At 40.1% G+C, this 10,341-nt stretch overlaps 1 protein-coding gene across 1 annotated transcript in view; it reads right to left on the bottom strand.

Annotated features, from left to right (window-relative positions):
* LOC111870259 (elongation of very long chain fatty acids protein AAEL008004) overlaps positions 1-9,103 on the bottom strand; it is a 15,813-nt gene extending 6,710 nt beyond the window's left edge. The window contains exons 1-4 of the mRNA XM_023862383.2: positions 9,003-9,103; positions 4,987-5,064; positions 2,619-2,809; positions 824-901 (exon numbers count right to left, since the gene is read on the bottom strand). Of these exons, the coding sequence (XP_023718151.1) occupies positions 824-901; positions 2,619-2,809; positions 4,987-5,064; positions 9,003-9,021 (366 nt within the window). The 5' untranslated portion in view covers positions 9,022-9,103. The remainder of the gene's footprint in view (positions 1-823; positions 902-2,618; positions 2,810-4,986; positions 5,065-9,002) is intronic.
* Positions 9,104-10,341: the final 1,238 nt, after the last annotated feature.

Below are 10,341 nucleotides of genomic sequence, written 5' to 3' on the forward strand. Positions count from 1 at the left end.
AAAAAAATGGCAACTCCAGAGGAGAAAGCGCGTTGTGTGCTGTAGCTTACGAAGCATGAATCAGTTGTTTCTGTTCAGCGGCCTTCCGGTTAAAATTTCAATTGATCCCATCTGCCAACAGAATGAGGCGTTGGCATCAGCAGTTTCAGACAACGGGGTGCCTTTATAAAGGGAAATGTGCAGGACATTCGCGTGTGTCAGAAGAAAGTTTGGAATGAATAGGACAAACTTTTGTTTGCAGTCCGAGGAAATTTGTGCGCAATGCGAGTCGGGAATTCTAGACGCCCACTATGACTGTGTGGAGGGTGTTACGAAAGGGACTCCAAATGAGGCCCCATGGTCTTCACTTGGTGCAGTTTTCTTTAATCGTTTTGGTACACGGTGTATATTGTATCTATTTTGTGTACCAGGATCGCTTTTTTTTCTATTTTTCAGGTTTATTCGCTACACGCCAACTGGGCCCTTATTTTACTGGACCGCCTTTTATTGTGACCTTACACTTTCCTGGGTGCGGAATCGTTCTAATCGTTGGTTCGAGAACTGGCAAAGTGTACACATTCAAACAAAATCACCTTTCCTTTTATGTACCGAATTAAAGCATTAAATTTAAAATATTTTAAACTATCCTTGATCAAACACGTGTCTACATTACTTTATGCTGAGCGTAAAATATTGCATGACTTTGGCCTGTCACTGCATTTGTTTTTCTTTAATGACTCTCCCGCGTACTCGCTTAACTGGGAAGATAGTTATGTACTCAATTATGTATTTGGGTCTGCTATTTCTTCTCCTTAGTCAGTTATGAAATGAGCTGTATACATACGTATAATCCATGTGGTGAGGTGTAATCTAGCGGCTGGCAGAAAAGGCGATACTTCCTTCCCCAATCCAGATCTAATATCTGAAAAAAGAAACATGACTCAAGATTCAGAGCTTTCACATACCAGACTTTATTGCTAGGAAAGAGATTTATTTATAGGGAATGCTACTGAATGATCGTGAAAGGTAATTAACGCTATAGATGTGGTAATGCACAGAGCTCATTGCGCAATTTAAATCATCACACGTGCCAGAACTTTGCACATTTTGCACATGCGTTAAACAGTATACATATCAAAGCATTTCATGTACTGAACCAGTATACGTAATAGATAATATCTCTTGTATCAGCATTATATTCCAGGATTTGCTCTTTATTGTATGCCTTTTAAATTATTGCAGCATTACACGTGTTACAGCATTGCAGGTGCTATAGAATATATCAACTATGGCACGTATTACAGCATTAAACGGATTTTCAGCATTTTACCTAATAGAGAATTTCATTATTGCAGCATGTTGCGTATTACATCATTGGACTTGCTACAGTGTTACCTTTTCACACACATATGTTAATTACACATTTTCTGAATGAATGAGATTTTTAGGCCTTATTTGCTCCATTACCTACAGGTTTTCCTCCCTGGAGAGTCTGTATGTACTATACTTTACTTCAGTCAGGTCCAAGTTGAAATACGCCTCAGTAGTTTGGAACTCCATCACCTCGACTGATGCCAATAAGCTTGAGCGCATCCAGCAGCTGCGTCCGTCATTTCTATCGTTGTTTCCCTTGTATTTTGTATACTTATACTGATGCTTTAGAGAAATTAAGTCTACAAACTTTACATAAACTGAGGCATCGCCTTGATGCTGTTTGTTGTTCAGGTCTTTCGTGGTCTTAAATCCTGCTCTTCCCTTTTGGAAAACGTTAGCCTTCGTGTTCCTGCCAGCAATCTTAGGGACTTCTCATTGTTTGGTGTTTGTCCCTCTAATAACCACTTTCCTGCTCGGTGCGCCTGTGCTGCCAACGCGGTGGGTGAAGATCTCGACATATTTGCAGTCGGGGCCGTTTCTCTCAACCACATTTATGCTCATTAACCTAAAATTATAATTTGTTCATATTCCTAATGTTCTGTGTTATGTAGCTCTTAGTTATCATATTCTTGTTACCACTTCTCATCTTCGTTTTTTGTCTGTTTGCATTTTCTGTATCAACATGTTATTCTTCTTCCAGTGCTTGCCTGTAATTTTCTTTTGACATTATGTAGGTGTCTGTCCATGTATGTAGACTGTGCTGTGACTGTAATTGGTCTTGTAACTGTTGACTCGGCATGTAAATAATAAAGAATTGAACTGAATTGAATTATTATTACATACATGTATGCATAAGTTGCCTTATTACGTGTTTATACTTGTAAGTTCTTTTTTTGTTTCTATCCACGTAATCGTCGGAACTTTATAACTTGCGTCTGCACTGTTAAGTTTCCGGGTTAATAAACAAGAAATGAATTTAATTATCTTCATATTTACGATTAGTATTTTTATAGTTGTTAAAACGTCTGGTCTACTCCAAACAGAATTCCTATTGCAATAAAAAATCAAACAGAAGCTCTATAGGAGTCCTTGAATGAGATATAAATTGTACCCAAGAAAATATGTTGGTGAAAAGCACTGACGAATTGCAATCCTAGATCCAGGTGCCGGAGCAATCGGAGGTTAGCGGGACCTTTGATAGACATAGACGTTATGGCTATCATTATGATTGTTAATTATGAAATTATGACAAAATTATAACTTACATATTTCAATAGACAAGTACACAGGATTATCTGCAACAGGTTGTACAGCCGAAGGAATGTGTCCACGTTGAAGGCAGGTCTGTTCTTCATCAAACGGGGACCCAGGATCTTGACGAAGTACAAATAAAAAATAATGATGAAGCTCACAGGCCAAGGTGAGCCCATCAGGAACCAATTGTCTGACCTGTGATCTGTACAAAGTAACAAAAAGCTAAAGTACTTCTTATGTTTCAAGAAATTTAAAAAAACAGAGACTGAAAATCCTCTCTTAGATTTGCGGCATCGGGAAATTTTCATCTCTAGGTTTAGAGCCCCCGATATATTTCTAGGTTACTCATAAAGTGTTTCTGTTTCTAGTAGGTTTGTGTTGAGGGTTTCTGTGAAGGTATCCCTGTGGTGTTCTCAGTGAAAGAAAATACAAAGTTAAAAGAGTTTATAAAATATGTGATCCATATATTCAAACAAATTTCTGTCTTATTTAGTTAGCTTCCATATTAGATAATTTCTGGACTCAGAAGATAAAGTTAAGCACAAATCACACCACTCTAATACGTCAATCCAAGGTTTAAAGAGACATTCTACTACAGCAACCAATGGTCAAAGTGTCACATCATGTCAGCACATCCACCTTGTCCCCAAGGTCATATATCTCATTCCGTCGGTAAGTAACATTCCACAGTTAATATTAATCCTATTGCATAGTTCGCCAAAATTTCGTAATAATTCTTCAGGTAAGCTCCAGTCACTCTTCAACAATGCAACACCAGAAATATTTCCAAGCAGCCGAAACCCAGCTGCCGTGCAAGTCAATAACTTCAGTTTAATGACCAAGAAGAAAATCTAAACACACTCCGTGATTTTAGTCCGCAAGCGAACTATACCGACCGAGCGACTGCAGCTTGTCGCCGAAATTAGTGTCAACTTTAGTGGATAGAGGTGTCGCGTGGACAGCGAAACGAATCCCCATGGCTGTTAATTTCGGTGTTCTAGACCGGAGCCGCTATTTCTTTGAAATAGCTCCTCAATATTTCTCACGAGGCTGAGTGGACCCCGTTCCAGAGCTACCACTTCTCAGAAAATCTGGTAGCGCCGGAAATCGAACCCAAACCTCTGGATCTGTACCCAGAAACTCTGACCACTAGACCACAGAGGCGTTCGACTGACCAAGAAGTCTGTTTATAAAAGTGAAGGGACCCGAAGATGATGTCTTACTGCAGGTTACATAAGAGTAACTCGAAATAAATAGTGACCACACGACGAAACATTAGAGAATTTTTACATTTTAGATAAACAATGCTATACTGTAGAACAAGTGAGATAACCACTACAGTCAGTAGCCCAGAACAAATTTGCACGTTCCCTTTCCTGGCTGTGAAACAAAAACCCTACACCGACAACCAGAAAACACACTATATACAGAAACAATAATCTAGTCTTATTACTATCCGCCTAAACGACAAAATAAATGACTCGTTTTTCTGTAGAGTTTCGCGAAACTTATTATAGCGTCAGAAATATCTGAATCCTAACGAAAAAAGACCACTTGTTGTGCACGTACTGCCAACCAAACGAATAGTCCTTAAATTGCAATTACTGACAGTAGGCGGCAGCACCTTTTCGATGGGGCGCTGTGCTTCCCCACACTAGGCGACTATACTCTATTCAAGAACACAAGAGGTAGCATGCGGATGTAAAAGAAATGAACGTGGGACACGCAGGGAGAAATGAATACATAAATAGAGAATTAAAATGACAGATTACTGTGCATTCATGCCTGTTGAGATAGGCTTTATCATAAGTTATACAAATGGCATAAATTATTACACAACATTTTGTTAGATTCTTCACAAAATGAAGCCAGGGGACGCTAGTTATGGTAGACCCAGTGCTGATATCTCTACGGTCATACTAACAGGTGCGGCTAGACTGTACACAGATGCTGCTGTCTGATCATATTCACACAGCTCATTAGTAACTCTTAAATTCAATCAGTAAAAGTAAAAAAAAAAAGTAAAGCTATCCCTGTAACAGGCCGTGAAGGCCATAGGGTTGTGAGACGTTGAGGGTCCCACATTATCTGGCTCAAAGATGGCGATAAGGTTGTCAGACTTACGCTCCGGCATCCCTTTACTCCCCAGGAAAATTATTTAATTAATTCCTGGTACTCATTTCTGTTAGAAGTTGAGTCGACCCCAGGGCCATAGTGCGGCTGGAAGGATTGGGTCAATTGAAAAAAAAAATCCAATAACCTCATTGGGAGTTGAACCCGCGACCTTCCGGTTTGCAGCCGCGTGCCCCCGAAATTGTGTCAGTCTTCCATTTATGACTCTGAGGGGACCTTCGGAGCAGAAGCATGCTGCTGGCTTACCTGCAATATCATGAAAAGTTCTGGTGTAGGCATCGACAAACGTACTGTAGATGGAGGGCATGTTGTCCACGCGATGTTCTGAAAGACAATAAGATGACTGCTTAACTCGACCCTAAAATCTTCCGTCTGAGAAGAACATAACATATATTTCTTGCTGGGTCCGAGATTTTCACGTCTGTGACTATGAAGGATATTGATTCGCGCGTTGTATAATCGTGTAGCTGGGAGAGAGAATTTCTATTTTGCTTCACTCATATATCTTGAAGCTGCAGGCGATGTATAAGTCTGAATCTTGAAATGTTTCTGAGCTACACGTCTACAGATTCCTGATGGTTGTACCCTCCATCTCTCTGTTATAATTTATTCTGTTACTTTCCTTAAGATTAGGGCTCCCGTCGGTAAAGTAATCTTTATTTTAAGTACAATATTATGAATTTTCATTGCCAGTATTCCCTCTATTGCTCATTAGTGAAATTTGTATCCACTCAGAATCACTGGCTTTTTCAGTTAGGAGATTATGGCAAATAAATTGCCATTCTTGCTTTGTCACATATACAGAGTGTTTTACGACCTTAGGGTATAACTACAGGAGGTGATTTCCTAGGTCTTTGTGATCAAAAATGTTCATACATACATGTGTCACATTTTGGACCGTTACGGAGTTATGACCGTTTTTTCATTCCCGTACGCGCCCTCGTGTGAACCGCGTCTATCATCTGGCGGGTCGCTATTTTTAGCCAGCTACAGACAGAGCGTTCTCGTTATCTCGACACTTGAGAGGTATCTAAGGCGTGGTGGGTTGGTATGTCCGGCGCGGTTCACAACCGAGAGGCAGCCTGTGTTGCGGCCGGCGGTGGCATTTTCGAAAATCAGCTTTAAGCACGAATCAATTGAAATTAAAGGTAATTTCACGAAATTAACTTTACATTCATACTTTAAATGCATCATGTATTGTGCTGGTTTATTATTTTGTTCCGTTTATTGTCAGTAATCGTTACCTTCTATTCTGAGTTTAAAATGGTCATAACTCCGTAACCGCCCAAAATCGGACGCATGTTTATATGAACATTTTTGATCACAAAGACCTAAGAAATCACCTTCTGCAGTTGTGTCCTAAAGTCGTGAAACACTCTGTATAGTCACTTGAGCCTTCCTTTAAAATTTTTACTATTTAGGAGAACTAATTATATTGAAATCAGTCCATCAGTAATTTCAAAATAACACTTTCTCTGAGCTACAAAATATCTAGCACTAAAACAAACAGCCTATAATAATGTGACATGTTGAGCTATGGATGACGCCCCTCCCCCACCCCCGCCAGCCGTGATGCGCCGAGCGAAGCCGAAGTGAGCCGAAGTTAGCCGAGTCCTAGCATCCTGGTCGCTATGCAAAGCGAGCCAACAGCGATGACGTCACCAAGGGCAGCACGGGTAAACAGGATTGCGAGAGACGACGGTGGTAACAGCGGTTACTACCGCTAGCGTTACTAGCAACACAGCGCCAGGCAACAAGGGTGCTTATTACGTGGCCGTTTTCTGTATTGTCCGATCGAGGCTACATGAGGCGCAGCGAAGGCTATTCACAGTTAGTCCTCGAGCTACCTCCGAGTTAGTTCCGAGTTAGCCAGCAACTAGTCAGTTGTATTCTGGCATTTGGAGTGTAGTATTTGTGATACTGCAGATAGCAGTAATTGTGAAACTGTAATTTGGGTGATTGTAAGTGCGAATGTGAAATAAAATTCGCTATATTAAATACGGCGTGAAGTTGTTTGTCGCGATATACGCACAATACGTGACAATAATATAATTTCATCTTTGGAGTAGAAATTTATACAATCCGCGGCGAGGAACGTCACGTTCCTTTGACAGTAATGTAAGTAAGGCATGATAAGTTTAAATATGTATCTAACAAAAGAAATCGTGTTCCAGTTTCGCTTAACTTCAGGTGCATTCACAGACACGTGTACTTTGGAAAATGAATTACTTCCGCTCACCGTACTACGAAAGAATATTACATTTTGAGAGACTGCTTAGCAACGAGCTCACAACTGAAGAAAATTTTATCTTTTTTAACTACACCCGCTCGGAACATACGCCGTCCACTAAGTGAAGGACCGAGAACGTCAAATTTCCAACGATTCTCGCATGTCACAGATTACTAGTATATACCCATATTTTTTCACTGGCTTTACAGCCCCATTGGGCCCTGACCTCTGATTTTCAGTCTCATGAAAATTTTACAGACGGTAGGACTCCTTGGACGAGTGATCAGCTGGTTGCAAGTCCACTACCTAAACAGAGGACAACACAAACGCAGAATAAATACATAAACATACCAAACATCCATGCCCTGTGTGGGATTCGAACCCACGATCCCTGCTCCCGAGCGAGAGGATACAGCTTATGCGTTAGACTACCGTGACCTACAGTATATGCATGTGGGCGTGTCATTATATATATATAGATATTACGTGACTGTCCACACGTTTCCTGAGTTCCCTGCCTTTGATAGTAAGTCTTTGTCAAAATGTAATTATCTCGTTCATTCCGTGTCACATAATGCAAATAAGATTTATCGCCTTAACGCGTGTGCGTTATGAAGGGCTGTATGACTTTAAAATTCTAAAAATTGCGTTTCGAATAAAGCAGTAGTGATCGGATTTTGGCTCTTCAACAGCATTTGCATTCTTGCCAGGCCATAGATAAGGACACAGATTAATTAACGCATTCAATCTTATAAAATGTATCCGAAATATTCTTTCTTTTTTAAATTTAAAGTGACACAATTATCATAATCTCTGAAGGCCTTGAAGAAAAGACGTATTTCTGAATGGGAAATAATTCAGGCCATATTCCAACGTAAGGAAGACACATAACATTTCTTAAATCGCCTATTTCACTTCTGTTATCAAGAACCTGTAGAACATAACCAATCGTGCACCAGCAGCTGATGAAAATATATATTAAATTATTTAAACTTCTTACAGAGTGTAACCTGTATAGAATACACAAGGTAGCTGGGCGGTCTAAGGCATGAACTGTCTTCACTCGCTCGTAAGCCGGAATCGTGGGTTCGAATCACACAAAAGGAATGGATGTTTGTAATATGTATGCGTTCCTTCTGTGTTTGTGTTGGCCAGTGTTTATATAGGGGCCTTGCAACCAGCTGATCACTCGTCCAAGGAGTCCTACCATCTGTAAAATGATCATGAAACTGAAAGTCAGAGGCCAGGAAAGAAAGGGGCTATAGAGCCAGTGAAAAAAATAAAAAAAGAATTAAACACACACCGTACTCCACAGAGTTTTCGATGTGGTTAGGAGAAGTGCGTGTAGTAGGCGTACATGCAGTGTAGTTTCAGCACTGTAACTCGCATAGAGGCCAAGGAGAAATGAATCGCGATTTTGAAGAGTAATTAGCTTCAGAGTTACTGACTATTTTATCTGTTTATAAGGACTAGGAACCTGTGAAATATGCAGAATCCTGGTTATGTAATACAAATATGGAAGTGCGGAAGATTCCAGTACAGTTTACTAAATCATACGTAAACTCTGCAGGACACAAAGGCCTCAAGAACACCTGCAGATTGAGGTAGTGACACGTACACTGTCCTAGTCAATAGAACATTTATGGGTGGTTAACCTGATCAAAATATGAATTGTACAAATGAAAAAAAAAACTTAATCGTTAAAGCGCTAGAAGTAACGAAGTCACGGTATTCATTGAGACATTTACATTGTGCAAAAGTCGAGGAATCATTTTCGACAAATTTTCTGAACCACAAAACAAGTATAGAGCAAAAATGTATTATTATACTTCGGCGTGGGAAAAGTTTACATGCCTACTCCTGCGAAAACAAAGTTTTAACAAAATATATTGCGTGATTTTGATGATGAAATGTGCAGGGCGATCGATAGAAACGATTTTCCAAATTGAAATTACTTTACATATGAAGAACTAATAGCTCGAATGAAATGTAAACCACGCAGTTTAGCAAGAAATACACACAATCTCATTACCTGCAATCCTGTTGTGCATGAGACCGTTGTTACATAACCCAGCAACCTCACTATTCAGCTTTCTATAATGAAATGATAATCGTAGCCAGCATAACTGGCTGATATCTGAATAATATATGACCGGAAAATGACACTAAAGAAAATAACAAGTTCCCCACAAGTTACTCATGGTAATGAAGGTTTGAGGCCATATCAGAGCCCTAGTATAGGAACACATTCAATTTAAGAAATCATAAGGCAGTTCAAACGACCCGTTTCCAGAACAGTAAAGCGAAAAAACTGATTACATGCTCGTAGTATCCGAAGGGATACATGGAAAGTTAGTAGGTGTAGTAAATGGAATTACGTGTATAACAAACATTGACACATGCACAGTCCACAAAATGCCCCATAGACCAATGTTTGCATGGAAAGCGAAGCAATACTGACACATAATTTGGTCACAGAATTACTGGGGTTTTGAACTTTCTCCGTCGTCCGGAATTCTAGTTAATAGATGACACGACGTTTCGGAAACTGGATCTATTTCCGTCTTCAGTTGAGAAAGGATGACACCTACTCAGTTGGGCCTCTCAGAAAGAGCTCTTTCTTAGGGGCCCATCTGAGTAGGTGTCTTCATTTCTCACCTGAAGACGGAAACAGATCCAGTTTCCGAAACGTTTTGTCCTCTATTCTCTAAAATTCCTGACAACGGAAATAGTCCAAAACTCCAGTAATTCTGTGTCATCCACCATCGTCAGAACTCTTCAGAATTTATATAATTTGGTGTCATGCGCATTGCATCACGTGCGCATTCACCGGCATGAGCCTGCAATTTTTTTTTCATTGTTACTTAAATAGCATTCAGAATTATCATATTCTATAAGCTATTGTGGTGACATTGGGCTACTGAGCCCGACTATGACAGGATGAGGGTCCTTCCACCGAAGGAGCCTCCGTTATTCACTTGAGGTCAATTGGAAGACGTCTTTTCAAGCGTCTATTTTTGGGTCCTTTCAGTAGCTGCTTCGTCAATGGATTGATGTGCGTCTCTAGTCGATCATAGTGTGCCCTGCAAAATAAGAATTTGTCTGTGATGAAATCTAAGCAATTAGCACTCAACGTTTCGATGTACTGAACACTAGATCAGGTGCCGGACAAACACTGTGCTCCAGGGAATTGTCCATGACAAATACAGGTCATTGTTGCTGATGATACGAGCATTGTCATCTTTCAGGGTGGATCATCTTAATAAGACCAGTATGAATTGTAAAGATCTGAAACGAAGTCAGCAAACAATATCCAACGTTTCCAACGACAGAGCGGAAAAAGTACAAAAGGTTGCAGAACAACCTGACAG

Source organism: Cryptotermes secundus, unplaced genomic scaffold (assembly GCF_002891405.2).
Source record: "Cryptotermes secundus unplaced genomic scaffold, Csec_1.0 scaffold75, whole genome shotgun sequence".
Lineage (NCBI taxonomy): Eukaryota > Metazoa > Arthropoda > Insecta > Blattodea > Kalotermitidae > Cryptotermes > Cryptotermes secundus.